Here is a 16,624-nt window from a genome sequence, read left to right on the forward strand (position 1 = left end):
ATGGTGGCGGTGTAAAAACATGTCAGTAACTCTTGAGCCATGCCGAACTTCTTTAATTGGCGGAGGAAGAAAAGCCTCTGCTGGGCTTTCTTCTGGGTCAAGGCTGTGTTTGCCTTCCAGCTCAGGTCTTTGGAGATGGTGGTGCCCAGAAGGCGAACGCTGGTTGCTCTTTCGACCTCGGTGCCGTTGATAAAGATTGGTGGGGGGGAGGGGGCATGCTTCCTGAAATCCACAATCAGCTCTACGGTTTTGGATGAGTTGAGGACCAGCCTGTTCTCCCTACACCACTGGGAAACTCTGTCGACCTCCTGGCGGTAGGCCTGCTCATCATTGTTTGTTACTAGACCAACAATGGTGGTGTCATCTGCAAATTTTATGACCTTGACAGAGTTCTCCTTGGATCTGCAGTTGTTCGTGTAGAGGGAAAACAGGATTGGCGACAGGACGCAGCCTTGTGGGGCCCCCGTGTTCATTGTCCTTGGTTGAGAGGTGACCTCCCCAAGTTTAACGACTTGAGTTGTTAGTCAGGAAGTCTGTGATCCACCCGCGAAGTGTGGGATGGACATTCAGCTCTGTGAGATTGTCCTGCAGTATGCGGGGGCAGATGGACTTAAAGAGACACTGAAGTGAAAAAAAAAATTATGATTTGTATGTGTAGTACAGCTAAGAAATAAAACATTAAGATCAGATACATCAGTCTAATTGTTTCCAGTACAGGAAGAGTTAAGAAACTCCAGTTGTTATCTCTATGCAAAAAAGCAATTAAGCTCTGCGACTTTCAAAGTCGTGGAGAGGGCTGTTATTTGACTTTTATTATCTCAAGTGTTATTGAAGTATTTACTTTTTCTCTGCCAGAGGAGAGGTCATTAGTTCACAGACTGCTCTGAAAGAATCATTTTGAATGCTGAGTGTTGTGTAATCTGCACATATTAGAGAATGATGCAATGTTAGAAAAAAACACTATATATCTGAAAATAAAAATATGAGAATATTTTCTTTGCTGCTAAACTTCTAGTAATTATTCATAGTACACAACCAATTCATTATATCATATATATTTTTTCGCTTCAGTGTCTCTTTAAGACCAGTGGAAATCTGTGCTTTGGTCTGATGAGTCCAAATTTGAGATTTTTGGTTGGTCTTTGTGCGACGCAGAGAAGGTGAACGAATGGTCTCTACATGCCTGGTTTCTACTGTGAAGCATGGAGGAGGAGGTGTGATGGTGCTTTGCTGGTGACATTGTTGGGGATTTATTCAAAATTGAAGGCATACTGAACCAGCATGGCTACCACAGCATCTTGCAGCGGCATGCTATTCCATCCGATTTGCATTTAGTTGGACCATCATTTATTTTTCAACAGGACAATGACCCCAAACACACCTCCAGGCTGTGTAAGGGCTATTTGACCAGGAAGGAGAGTGATGGGGTGCTGCGCCAGATGACCTGGCCTCCACAGTCACTATACCTGAACCAAATTGAGATGGTTTGGGGTGAGCTGGACCGCAGAGTGAAGGCAAAAGGGCCAACAAGTGCTAAGCATCTCTGGGAACTCCTTCAAGACTGTTGGAAGACCATTTCAGGTGACTACCTCTTGAAGCTGATCAGGAGAATGCCAAGAGCGTGCAAAGCAGTAATCAAAGCAAAAGGTGACTACTTTGAAGAACCTAGAATATGACATTTTCAGTTTCTTCACACTTTTTGGTTATGTACTATACTTCCACACGTGTTAATTCATAGTTTGGATGCCTTCAGTGTGAATCCACAATGTTCATGGTCATGAAAATAATATATATATATATATATATATATATATATAGATAGATAGATAGATAGAGAGAGAGAGACACATACACACACATTTATGCACATACACATATTTATACACACACATACATACGTAAACATTATAATAATAATTTTATATATATATATATATATATATATATATATATATATATATATATATATATATATATATATATATATATATATATATATATGAAATGCGTTTTCAATTTTTTTTATAAATATTTTTCCAGTTGAACTGCTGTCTTTATTTTCTGGAGAGGTAAGAGATTACTTCTCATTTACGCGATTTCCTTTAACCAATATATTTTGGGTGCCTCCACACCACCCTTCTATTTTTTTTTTTTTTGTAAACAGTCAGATTGAATAGCCGATGGGACCAGATCTCTTCAGAAAATACTTTAACTTAAGTTTTAATGTAGGCTTGTTCCACTGGTGGTCTGCCAAGCCCTGATTTACATCACTGGAGCCTACAGACACAGATATCCTGGCACCCGAGACTTCGCCCTCCATGAACCTACAAACCCCCACTGAACCCCACCACAAGTATGCTGGCTAGCCCAGCTGTTACTTCTCCCTCACTTTCATTGCCTGCCATAGCTACAGGCATGGGAGTCCACACATAGGGACAAAATGGGGCAGTCCCCCCACCTGGCCGTCCCCACTGCCTATCATGTACCAGGCAGCGGGCCAGAAGCCAGCGTCAGACCTCCGATCAGCCAGGGACCAGTGAGAAGCGAGCGCAAGTAGCTCGCGGACACCACACTGATATGTGAAAGTGATGTCATGTCACTTCCGCATATACATCGTGGTATCCACAAGGGGTACCATGTGCCCGCTTCTCACTGGTCGCCAGCTGATCGGAGGTCTGATGCTGGCATGCTGCCGGTTACAGGATAGGCAGCGGAGACGGACGGGAGGCGGTGACCCCAGGTAGGGGCCCTTTTTGCCCCTACCTGGAAAATTTTCAGCGGACACTTATGACTGACTACAAGTGTCCCTTAGCATTAGGAAGCCAGGGGTACCCCCAGTATTAAGTAGCAAGTGGTGTCTCTGACTGATCTGGTCAGTGGAATGCAGAGAGCTGGATGAGTAACCTCATTTACACTCTGCTTGGGACTCTGTATAGTGTAGGAGACACTAGGAGAAGGGAGGAGGGGAATGAGCAACCTTTTCATCACCAGGTGCCTGTAGGCACTAGGAACGTGCCTTATGGCAAATCAAGCCCTGTGGTCAGCACTTCAGCTTTGTTACAGCAGATTAAAAAAAAGCACACACACTATAAACTGCCTCATGGTGTTGATCTCACAGTCAAAGCCCAGTCTTGTGGCTCTGCTTTTAAACAAGTGACACCCATGCTAACCTAGAAATAACACATACAGGGAGTGCAGAATTATTAGGCAAATGAGTATTTTGACCACATCATCCTCTTTATGCATGTTGTCTTACTCCAAGCTGTATAGGCTCGAAAGCCTACTACCAATTAAGCATATTAGCTGATGTGCATCTCTGTAATGAGAAGGGGTGTGGTCTAATGACAACACCCTATATCAGGTGTGCATAATTATTAGGCAACTTCCTTTCCTTTGGCAAAATGGGTCAAAAGAAGGACTTGACAGGCTCAGAAAAGTCAAAAATAGTGAGATATCTTGCAAAGGGATGCAGCACTCTTAAAATTGCAAAGCTTCTGAAGCGTGATCATCGAACAATCAAGCGTTTCCTTCTAAATAGTCAACGGGGTCGCAAGAAGCATGTGGAAAAACCAAGGCGCAAAATAACTGCCGATGAACTGAGAAAAGTCAAGCATGCAGCTGCCAAGATGCCACTTGCCACCAGTTTGGCCATATTTCAGAGCTGCAACATCACTGGAGTGCCCAAAAGCACAAGGTGTGCAATACTCAGAGGCATAGCCAAGCTAAGAAAGGCTGAAAGACGACCACCACTGAACAAGACACACAAGCTGAAACGTCAAGACCGGGCCAAGAAATATCTCAAGACTGATTTTTTTAAGGTTTTATGGACTGATGAAATGAGAGTGAGTCTTGATGGGCCTGATGGATGGGCCCGTGGCTGGATTGGTAAAGGGCAGAGAGCTCCAGTCCGACTCAAATGCCAGCAAGGTGGAGGTGGAGTACTGGTTTGGGCTGGTATCATCAAAGATGAGCTTGAGAATGGAGTCAAGCTCAACTCCCAGTCCTACTGCCAGTTTCTGGAAGACACCTTCTTCAAGCAGTGGTACAGGAAAAAGTCCTTCAAGAAAAACATGATTTTCATGCAGGACAATGCTCCATCACACGAGTCCAAGTACTCCACAGCGTGGCTGGCAAGAAAGGGTATAAAAGAAGAAAAACTAATGACATGGCCTCCTTGTTCACCTGATCTGAACCCCATTGAGAACCTGTGGTCCATCGTAAAATGTGAGATTTACAAGGAGGGAAAACAGTGCACCTCTCTGAACAGTGTCTGGGAGGCTATGGTTGATGCTGCACTCAATGTTGATGGTGAACAGATCAAAACACTGACAGAATCCATGGATGGCAGGCTTTTGAGTGTCCTTGCAAAGAAAGGTGGCTATATTGGTCACTGATTTGTTTTTGTTTTTGAATGTCAGAAATGTATATTTGTGAATGTTGAGATGTTATATTGGTTTCACTGGTAAAAATAAATAATTGAAATGGGTATATATTTGTTTTTGTTGCCTAATAATTATGCACAGTAATAGTCACCTGCACACACAGATATCCCCCTAAAATAGCTAAAACTAAAAAACTAAACACTACTTTCAAAAATATTCAGCTTTGATATTGAGTTTTTTGGGTTAATTGAGAACATGGTGGTTGTTCAATAATAAAATTATTCCTCAAAAATACCACTTGCCTAATAATTCTGCACTCCCTGTATATAAGTAGATAAATACTAGTTCTACTTACATAACATATGTATTGCACTGTCCACATAATGATTCCTGTGAATTTTATAAAGGAGAAGCAGAGAATCCTATTCTAGACAGTTTCCATCTTGTTTACCTTTGAATGAAGCTAATCCCAACATCATTTCATCCTTCACTCTTTTTTTTTCTCCTCTTGCTAATTGTGTATTTGTTACCCGCCCTCCTTCCAGAGTCTTCAGACACTCCCACTGAGGTCTATACTAGGAAGTGCACTGTCTTATATCATTAGAAGGAGGGGGAAATAAAGGGAAGAGGAGGAATATATTATAGATAAAAAGACCCCACAGCATGCAACTGTTTTGTAGCTGATGGCAATGGCAATTAAAGGTCCAGTGCTCCTACGGTATGTGATGACTCCAAACCATAACAGCAGAAAAAGTTTTGAAAGTTTTGAATGCAGGATTAGCACCTTTATCACTTAATACACTCATACCAGTTGCTGTTGAAACTTGATTTTTATGGTGACAATCTCCCTTTAAGAGTGAGCTGATCAAGCAAACCTTCAATCATTTATCAGGAAGCATTTTAGATACAATTGAAAAGTAAGAGAGACAGACACTCTTAAACATTGAGATCATGGTTGCATACTGCAATTATCAAGAGGGATCGGAAATTGGCACCATGGGCTTTAGTGTAAGACCAGACACAAGGGGAGCTGGAGAAACTGTAGCTGAAGGCGCAGGCAAACTGAAGGCAATTCCCTAGCTAGGAATATTGCTACTGCTTCTCTTGCCCTCCACAAGTGACAAGCCAGATGGGTCTCCAACCCTACTGGTCTACTTTGCTGCATGGGTTACTCCTTGGGTTACCCCCCTGCATAATAAAATAACACAGCAACCCGTGCAATGTAGAGAGGGAGAATGATAATGGGTACAGGCACAACTGACAGATCAGACAGAGAAACAAGACTAACAGGCCAAGGTGACTGAAGCAAGGCTAGGGTCTGGATGGACAGGGAGTCTGGCAGGACTGTTCAGCAGGTAGAACAAGGTTACATGACTGACAGACTAGCAAGACAGAGAAAGGTTGTAGAACAGACTGGCAGACAGGACAGAACCAGGTAGCTGGGAGCCAGGAACAGTGCGACTACCACACTGGACTTAAAGAGACACTGAAGCGAGACTAAATCTCGCTTCAGCTCTCATATATAGCAGGGGCATGTGCGCCCCTGCTAAAACGCCGCTATCCCGCGGCTGCACGAGGGTCCCTGACCCCCCAACCCACCCCCCGCAAACCTTGGTCGCAGACTTGGTCGCACTTTTTGCTTCCTGGAGGCAAGGGCTAACGGCTGCAGCCCTGCCTCCCAGCGCGTCTATCAGACGCGCATCGCCGCCTCTCCCCCGCCCCTCTCAGTGAAGGAAGACTGAGAGGGGCGGGGGAGAGGCGGAGATACACGCTGACAGACGCGCGTGGGGCAGGGCTGCAACGGTTAGCCCTGTCCAATGCGGAAGCACTCCCCCGCATTACGGAGGGGATTTTGGGGGACAGGGACCCCCGTTAAGCCGCGGGATAGCGGCGTTTTAGCCTGCTATAGCCTGCTATATATGAGGTCTGAAGCGAGATCTATTCTCGCTTCAGATTCTCTTTAAAGGGAGTCTGAAGTGAAATAAAAAACAGATACTCACCTGTCACGATTTCGCGAACGCCATTGCGGCAAGCGCATGAAATGCGCACAAAATATGATCTGGAGTACTCCTTTAAATTCCTTAGCCTGCTTTTAGAAAATCAGTGCTCTTATCCCACAGCCATGCTCTGGGGGATGTGAGTGTTTGTTTATACTTCCTGAGATCCCCAATAAAACCCTAAACCAGAGCATTCACATAGCTCACAGATCTCTACAAAGGGTTTGATAAAAATATATATGGACAAGAAAATATTCTGCATGTCCAAGCCAGCCACACAGAGGAAATGGTGTGGTGTTTATTCTGCCCTAGCAGTGGGGAACATAAACCATGATGGCAGGGTCACTGGTTCCTACTTCAAAGATGATACTAGGTAGGCCAGAACAGACTACTCATAAAATCATTAGGTCCACATTCCTGCTCTAGCCTGATGAGAGTTAGAGAGAATGACCTAATTCACCTTGATATGAAAGAATAAGTCATACAGACAATTTACTAAATTAATCAATGTTCCATAGATGCCAGCCATTTCAAAATTAGTAGACAATTATTAACAATGATTTGTGTGTGGTGGGACCACTCAGCATGTTCCTACCACCTTCTGAAAGCAAGCAACAGTGTGCTCCGCCTTGGAATACCCCAAGACACCCATGTTTGGTATCTGTGTGACACAGAGAACGCCAGAGGCGTGTTCGTGTCACTCGCTGCGGGCTATGGTTGGCTGGCGCCAAATTATGACCATTCCAGTTATTGCATGTTCTTTCTGCTTGTCATGACAAAGGGCGGGAGAAGGCATACCCCACCATCTCTTTTTACAACTCCGCCCTCTGGCAGAGAAAGTTAAAATAACACTGCTGGACACAAAAGAGTCTTTTGTCCAGCCATCCATACCATCACGGATTGGCTATGTTATCAAAGGACTTATATCCATTCCACAGAACTTTCCAGAATTGGACTTCATATCTTCTGTTTGACTTATTACCGCAAAAGGGTATACGGTAACTTGACAAACTGCTCAGATCATCAATAGCTATTTTTACATTTAATCATTATTTCTGTATCAATTTGTTTCATTTGCTATATGTAGTTCTGCATTATTTCTTTAAATAAATGATTAAAAATCATTTGTCTAAGTGCTGTTCTGAAAATCTCCGTAAAAGATTTCATATCTCCGTAGAGATGTTACCATAACTATTTTGATATTAATATCATTAGTTTTGCTATCTCTAGAAAGGTTGTCAAATTAACCCTTTTTCCTACAGGATTTAGCTAGAGTTAGACTTCGCTCATTCGCACGCTTTATTGCGGATTGGTGGCAGCGACCTGGCCTCTATATGAGAGCCCAGATTGTATATACAATCGAAATTGGACTATGTGTGGACTCACCAACCAATCCAAAAAGGTTACTTTGCCTGCAGTGCTGACTGCCTTCAGGATTCCCTCCAAGTCCGAGGCTTTATGGTAAACTGAAGCAAAGGGAACAGGAATTGGTGGATGACTGCGCATACGTCACATCACCTAAGGAGAAGGAAGGCTCTGGGTCCAATAGAGCCTTCCTATTCTGTGTTCCCCCGCAGACTCCCCCGTTAGCAGTCTAGTCGTAGATTGCTCTCTTCCACGTTGGGCTGGCTTTAGCAGTCTTCGGAAAAACTCAGGCTTCCAAAGACTCGCCGCTCTGTACTGCACACGTGAGCGCCCTCATGCATTTAGAGCCGCCTGTTCTTGGGAACTCGACTGCTTTCAAACACTGCTGAAGTCTCCTATGGTGGGAGATTCATACGGAGGAGCCTGCGGAGCAGCGAGGACAAGGAGAGGAGAACGGGAAAGCTCTATCAGTTTTTTATTTTTATTGAAGCTTTAGACATGCTTTAAAGGAAACCGCACATAATGCTCACTACAGGGGCGTAGGAATAGGCCCTGCAGCCCCTGCGCCCGCGGGGGGGCCCGGCCCCCCCCCTGGGGCCCGCTTGGGGCCGTTTTGTGGGTGCTGGAGGGGTGGCAGCATGAGGGGAAAGCCTTGCCCACAGTCGGCGGGGAGAGGGGTAGTTCCCCCCTCTCCCTCACCTCGGGGCTCTCCCCTCTGTGCTCCCCTCCAGCTCGTAAGTGTCTGTGGGGCTGTGGTGGGCAGCGAGCGGCGGGCAGATACATACCTGCTTCCGTGCGTTCCATCGGAGACTTCTCCCTCTAGCGGCTGACGTCACTTCCGGAAGTGACGTCAGCCGCTAGAGGGAGAAGTCTCCAATGGAACGCACGGAAGCAGGTATGTATCTGCCCGCCGCTCGCTGCCCACCACAGCCCCACAGACACTTACGAGCTGGAGGGGAGCACAGAGGGGAGAGCCCCGAGGTGAGGGAGAGGGGGGAACTACCCCTCTCCCCGCCGACTGTGGGCAAGGCTTTCCCCTCATGCTGCCACCCCTCCAGCACCCACAAAACTCCGAGCGGGCCCCAGGGGGGGGGGGGGGGGGGGGCATATTACGATTTTCTGGTGTCTGCTGCCCACATTACGATTTTCTGGTGTCTGCTGCCCTCATTGCGATTTTCTGGTGTATGCTGCCCACATTACGATTTTCAGGTGTCTGCTGCCCACATTACGATTTTCAGGTGTCTGCTGCCCACATTACGATTTTCTGGTGTCTGCTGCCCTCATTACGATTTTCTGGTGTCTGCTGCCCACATTACGATTTTCAGGTGTCTGCTGCCCACATTACGATTTTCAGGTGTCTGCTGCCCTCATTACGATTTTCAGGTGTCTGCTGCCCTCATTACGATTTTCAGGTGTCTGCTGCCCTCATTACGATTTTTAGGTGTCTGCTGCCCACATTACGATTTTCAGGTGTCTGCTGCCCACATTACGATTTTCAGGTGTCTGCTGCCCTCATTACGATTTTCAGGTGTCTGCTGCCCTCATTACGATTTTCAGGTGTCTGCTGCCCACATTACGATTTTCAGGTGTCTGCTGCCCACATTGCGATTTTCAGGTGTCTGCTGCCCACATTGCGATTTTCAGGTGTCTGCTGCCCACATTGCGATTTTCTGGTGTCTGCTGCCCACATTGCGATTTTCTGGTGTCTGCTGCCCACATTACGATTTTCTGGTGTCTGCTGCCCACATTACGATTTTCTGGTGTATGCTGCCCACATTAGGATTTTCTGGTGACTGCTGCCCACATTGCGATTTTCTGGTGACTGCTGCCCACATTGCGATTTTCTGGTGTCTGCTGCCCACATTACGATTTTCTGGTGACTGCTGCCCACATTGCGATTTTCTGGTGACTGCTGCCCACATTAGGATTTTCTGGTGTCTGCTGCCCACATTACGACATTCTGGTGACTGACTGCTGCCCACATTAGGATTTTCTGGTGACTGCTGCCCACATTACGATATTCTGGTGACTGCTGCCCACATTAGGATTTTCTGGTGACTGATGCCCACATTGCAATTTTCTGGTGACTGCTGCCCACATGGCGATTTTCTGGTGACTGCTGCCCACATTGCGATTTTCTGGCCCACATTACGATTTTCTGGTGAACACTGCCCACGTTACGATTGTCTGGTGAATGCTGTCCACGTTACGATTTTCTGGTGAACGTTGCCCACATTACGATTTTCTGGCCCACATTACGATTTTCTGGTGAACACTGCCCAAGTTACGATTGTCTGGTGAACGCTGTCCATGTTACAATTTTCTGGTGACTGGTGCCCACATTACGATTTTCTGGTGAACTCTGCCCACATTACGATTTTCTGGCCCACATTACGATTGTCTGGTAAAATGCTGCCCACTTTACAATTAATTTACAGTGAAACACTGCCCCATTACGATTATTTGGCACCTATGGGGGGGGCCCCATCCAAATATTCGCAGGGGGGCCCAGTGATTTCTAGTTACGCCCCTGGCTCACTAGCCAGAGTTTCATAACACTGGCTTATGAGTCAATGTTCTAGCCATCCATCATGATGACGTAAGGTCAGCACCCATGCCACTGAGGCATAAACCAGAGACCAGTGTGGGATGAAGATGATACTGGATGCCTGGCGGTATGTGGAATATCAAACACTTGTTTGCTCTTGATAAACATATGAATGGAAATTGAAATGGGGCCTTAAAAATATATATATATTGTAGAGAACATAATTAAAAAAAAAATTGTGCTTACCTTAATCTTCCATCAGCAGGTCCCCCAGGGACAATATCAGAAATAATCACTGAATTTTCCCCCTCCTTGTTTCTTGGACGGTCTCTTCCCCCACTTATAGCAATACCAAAGCCTTTTCGAGGATCCTGAAACATATCCATTTGCAAGGGGAGCAAAAACATGAAATTAGATTTAGGAATAAGGGAATTTAGGAATAAACTATACGTCTCATACATCAGAGGGAAACTGAGCAATGGGGGCAAGTTTGTTTTTTTTTCACCTAGGGTAAGCAGATAAAAAAATATATTGGACAACCTGGACATTTCCAAATTGTATTAGAGTTGGCAAAAAGGACATCTAAAATTACAAAGAGCTGATGAGCAACAATCAACTTAAAAAAAAAAAAAAAATACATACCACAGCATCAAGGATTGATCACTCCATCACATAAATCCTAAATGCACCGCATCCAGAAAGTATTCACAGTGCATCGCTTTTTCCACTTTTTTTTATCATACAGCCTTATTCTAAAATGGTTAAATTATTTTTTCCCTTCAGAATTCTACACACACCACCCAATAATCACAACGTGAAAAAAAAAATTACTTAACGTTTTGTCAAATGTATTAAAAACAAAACTAAGAAATCGCATGTACGTACATATTCACAACCTTTGCTCAATACTTTGTCGAAGCACAGCCTCAAGTCTTTATTGAATATGATGCCACAAGCTTGACACCTAGGTGTTATCCTTGGCCAGTTTCACCCATTCCTCTTTGCAGCACCTCTCAACCTCAATCAGGTTGGATGGGAAGAGTCAGTGCGCAGCCATTTTAAGATTTCCCCAAAGATGTTCAGTTGGATTCAAGTCTGGGCTCTGGCTTGGCCACTCAAGGACATTCACAGATTTGAAGCCTCTCCTTTAATATCTTGGATGTGTACTTCAAGGGAGCCAAGCAGCTTTCTTTTTCTGCAGTTTGTCCTGGTTCCTTATAGAAGCTGCCAACCCCACAACCCCCCCACCCCCACCCCCCCTTCTGACCTTATTTATCCAGGGAAAGGTGTGAATGTAATCTAGTGCGACTCGCAATACCTTTTGAAGTACATTGTCCTTTGTTTATTGCTACTGCTAATTACTGCAATCCTTATCTGCCTGCTCTTTCCTCTTTCTGCGGACGGCATGCCGGCGGAAGTTGACCAATAATAGCCTGTAAAAAATGTAATTGTAAAAAGAAGATTGCATGTCTAGGAACTGTACCGAGCCAAACTGGAGTCTGTCTATCCCAGCAGATAGGTTCTATCCATGTGACTGCAACTGTTCTTCTGGGGATTACATTGTTTTCCTTAGAGGGGCACTATGGCGAAAAATTATACAATTTAAAATATGTGCAAACAGACAAGTAGTATTTTTTTTTAAAGAGTAAAATGAGCCATAAATTAGTTTTCTCCTAGGTTGCTGTCACTTACAGTAGGTAGTAGAAATCTGACAGAAGCAATGTTTTGGACTAGTCCATCTATTCATAGGGGATTCTCAGCAAAGCGTTCATTCTTTATAAAAGATATTCCCTACAAAGGATTTAAACAATGATGCTGGCCAGTTTCCCTGCTCGCTACACAGTTTTTTGACAGTTGGACAGAGCAACTAACATTCACTAAGTGCTTTTGAAAATAAACACCTGAGAATCCCCCCATGAAGAGATGGACTAGTCCAAAATGTCCCTTTAGTCAGATTTCTGCTAGTAACAGTGACAGCAACATAGGAGAAAAATAATTTATGGCTCATTTTACTTTGGAAAAAACATACTTCTTATTTGTATATGTCTGCACATATTTTAAATGTTACAATTTTTCACCATAGTGCCCCTTTAACTAGAACAAAGGTTTTCTTTTCATTTGCAGATAACCGGTGGGAAAATGCTATCACCATTTGGTTATACAGAGCCAAAAGCAAACTTTTTTCACAGCAGGACAGCAGGCTTACTGGAGCCACTCTAAGTGTATTGGGAATAAATGTATTATTTTGCCTGTTTAAAATATACTGTACATATAATAGGTATGGGAATTATATCATTTTGTTGGCCATGATCCACTGAGTATTCTAATATCAAATTTATGCCACTGACATACCCAGCAACCATGTCATTCAGCTCCTCAGCTCCAGAACATCTTACAATAACCATGTATAGTATAAAATTCTATGTAAATTTTTTGAGGCTTATGGATTTGTTATTTTTATTGGTGTAAAATGCACCGGGTGTGCCATATGAAAAATGTCATACTTTTGGGGGATTCAAGCTTCCCGCCCCAAAATATAATAACGCCCAGCCCAGGTGTTGACTGAAATCCTGCCCTAAAAGCTGAGTCATTCATAAGCCAAGGACTGAAATCTGAGTCCAGTCCTCCATTTTACCATTATGTAAGGATTGCAAGCAGCTAGCATGGAGGACTTAAAGGGGCACTAAAGCGAAAAACTCTAAAATTTAAAATATGTGCAAACATATACAAATAAGAAGTACATTTTTAGTAGAAAAACCTGTCACTTCTGTCAGATTTCTACTGCCTACTGCAAGAAGTTTTAAATCAGGATGATACCATTTATTGGCTAACTACAAATGAATAAGAATAAACAAGCTTTCGGCCTTGCAGCCTTCGTCAGGTTTATATCCTGTTAGTTTGCAAGCTGGTGGTACAGACAGCTTATATACATGCAACATCAAAAGGAAAAACAGATATTTTTTTCAAGCATAAATACATCATTAAGATGCCTTAATACAAACAGACCATCTAAATGGGGTAAGATAAGGATCCTTGTTTACTTTATTGCTCCCAGACCTGGTATTAGGATTGACCCAGAGGTATCGTAAATTCTTAGTTCACAAGTTCAGCTAGGGTGGCTGAGACAGTTCATATATCATCCATCTCATACCAATATAGAAAGTTGTTGTCCTTATTCAGACCCTTCTGCACAGCTTTGAAACAATTTATAAATTTTGTTTCTGCTATTAATCGGTCATTTGACGTTTTGAAGCCGCCCTTCAGGGCAGTGACACGAAGATCATCCATGCTGTGTCCGTTGGACCGAAAGTGTGTAGCAACTGGGAGTCCAGATTTGGTATCATTAATAGTGTGCCTGTGTCCATTCATACGTTTGCGCAGAGTTTGTCCAGTTTCTCCCACGTACATAACATTGGGGCATTTAGCACACATGATCAGATATACCAGATTGGTGGACCCACAAGAAAATTTACCTTGTATTCTGTACTCCTGTTGTGAACCTGGTATCGTTACCCTGTCAGTGGAGTAAATGTGTCTGCAGGTCCCACATATTTTTTGTCGGCAGGGTGATGTTCCGTTTTGTTGAGGCCTATTCAAAGAGCTCCTGACAATCATCTGTTTTAGATTGTGTGGTTGCCGATATGACAAGAGTGGAGGTTTAGGGAATATCGTTCTCAGTCTGTGATCCTTGTGTAAAATGGGATGAAGTTCCTTAGCAATCCTCCTTAAGATTTCCAGGTGTGGGTTGTAGGTGACAACCAAAGGGACACGTTCCTCTTTCTGGTTTTGCTTATATTTCAGGAGTTCAGTCCTGGGGATGTTGCTGGCTTTCCTGATTTGGGCCTCAGCCATGGGAGGACTGTAACCTTGTTTAATGAAAGTGCTCTTAAGGTGATCCAGGTGCTTGTCTCTGTCCATCCTGTCAGAACAAATCCGGTTGTACCTTATAGCTTGGCTGTAAATTATAGAGTTCTTAATGTGCTTGGGATGAAAACTGTCATATCTTAGGTATGTGGGACGGTCTGTAGGTTTGCGATACACAGAGGTTTGTATGTTGTTACCCCTGATGTATATGGTGGTGTCCAGAAAGTTAATCTCTGTGTGAGAGTAGGTAAGTTTCAATTTGATTGTAGGATGGAAGGCATTGAAGTTCCTGTGGAACTGGAGAAGATCATCCTCACTTGCGGACCAGATGATTAAAATATCATCAATGAAGCGGAAGTAGGCCAAGGGTTTTATGCCACATGCATTGAGGTATTCCTCTTCGATTTTGGCCATGAATAGATTTGCATACTGTGGAGCGAATCGCGAACCCATTGCCACGCCCATCTGCTGTAAATAGAGGTACTGCCTACTGTAAGTGACTGCAACATAGGAGAAAAGTAATTTATGGCTCATTTTACTCTGGAAAAATGTATAGGTTTGCACATATTTTAAATTTTACAGTTTTTCGCTGTAGTGCCCCTTTAAGCTGGCTGCCATCTTGTCTGAACTTTAATTCTGAAACAAAGGACTTTTCCATGTGCTTGGACTTCCACACAAAAGGACATATTTTTTCCTAACTAAGCATTTCTTTATTTTCCCCTTTTTAGTTTACACTGGGCTACTCTTCTCTATAATTGCTACTTTTAATGATTTTCTGTATATATTTTTTATATTGCATTTATAATAAAACGACTTTCAAGTCAATTTCTTCGGCTACAAAACCTGCTTTCACCCAACCAGTAAGAATCCTAGCCTTTCTGAAGATTCGCTACCCTGAAGTATTGTTATAGCCGGAGTAGAGTGTTTTAACAATTTAAAATTTGCAGGTTTAGAGTAGTCAGACTGTTTCTCTCAGCCAGTACATGAGAGTTGTGGCAGATACCTTAAATATTGTGCAGTTTTGTATTACTGTAGCTCACACACTTCCTCCTAGCCTGTCTGCTGCCAAACTCCAGTGGTTTCAGCGCACTGATTGCATCCCCGAGGTTGGATAGTCTGTGTAGATTGGAAGGCATTGAGTGGTCTGCCCACTAGGGGGCGGGTGACACCCTGGGTGCCAAAAATGGTGCTCTGTTCACAGGTCATTGTCCTGCTGAAGATGAACCGTTACCCCAGTCCGAGTTCAAGAGCTCTCTGGAGCATGTTTTCATCCAGTGTAGAATGAGGAGTAACAGAGGCGCCAAATTAGAGTAAAATATTTTAAAAACAACTTAAAAGGAGGGGGGTTGGTGGTTACCACCCTCAAGTATAAAGTGACCAGCCAATGAGTCGTGTATAAATAGACAATATAATTTATTTTGAAATCTCCAGGCAAGCAACGCGTTTCACGGGTCAAAAGCCCGCTTCATCAGGCAATCAAATTTGGAGATACACTAAAGAGATCAAGAGAAAAGAAAAAAGAAAATGCAAAAATGAAAGACATACAGTATAGCAATGGACGCCAGATGTTGAAATAGTGAGCATTGTCAAAAACAACAAAACACATCGTGCTCAAATGTGAGCTCAGCACAGATAAATGTCCGACACATGTCCATTTTTCATTAAATCATATAAAGGTGTAATGCTATGCAAGGCTAACTAGCACGATTGGGTAAAGGAAACAGAATACTGTTATAAATGCCTATAAAATGCATAAAAAACGAGGACCAAGCTGGATTTAAAACATACATGCCTCAGTGACAATAAAACCTCGGGATACATAAACATACATGAATAGACGGAGTTCATTTGTCATAGGAATGATTTGAATCTATATTGCTGACCCAAAGAGAGTTTCTAAAAGTGCCTAGTGCATAAACAAAGTGCTGCAGAAAAAAGAGTGGACCATACCCTTTATAGTGTTCAAATTAAGAAAAGAGGATGATATAAACTTTTTAATGGGTACTCACCACGACTGTCAAATAGAAAGTCCAGCGCCAACTGTGGGGAAATGTTGCCGCCAGTAGGAATTATAAAGGAGCTGGACGCCAGCGTGTAAGGGTATCTGATCCGGAAACAAACAGCGCATGGCTGCTTCCGGTAGTGTGAATTGACGGAAGGGCAGCGCGGGCTGTCAATGACGTCATGCCGCTGTGTACGCATGCGTCCATTGACGCGGATCAATGGACGCGTCACATGATAACGTAGGGAAGGCATGCGCAGTATGTATTAGGAGATGGTGCTGCCATATTGGAGAAGGCAATTATATGCCAATATTAGTTAAACATTACGCGTGGTGATTTGAATACAGGATATCTGGGAAAGACTAAGGAATTGTCGTAAAATCAATATTATATAACGCTGCCATTAATTAAATGAACATTAAACAGAGACATATAAGTTACGTAGCAGATACATTCGCACAGGTA

General features: G+C 43.6%; 1 protein-coding gene across 4 annotated transcripts in view; it reads right to left on the reverse strand.

Moving 5' to 3' along the window:
• TJP3 (tight junction protein 3) overlaps positions 1-16,624 on the reverse strand; it is a 628,414-nt gene that overhangs the window by 438,224 nt on the left and 173,566 nt on the right. For all 4 annotated transcript variants that reach the window (XM_068233793.1, XM_068233794.1, XM_068233796.1 and 1 more), the window contains one exon: positions 10,539-10,663. In XM_068233793.1, the coding sequence (XP_068089894.1) occupies positions 10,539-10,663 (125 nt within the window). The remainder of the gene's footprint in view (positions 1-10,538; positions 10,664-16,624) is intronic.

This window comes from Hyperolius riggenbachi, chromosome 1 (genome assembly GCF_040937935.1).
Source record: "Hyperolius riggenbachi isolate aHypRig1 chromosome 1, aHypRig1.pri, whole genome shotgun sequence".
In the NCBI taxonomy this organism is placed as follows: Eukaryota; Metazoa; Chordata; class Amphibia; order Anura; family Hyperoliidae; genus Hyperolius; species Hyperolius riggenbachi.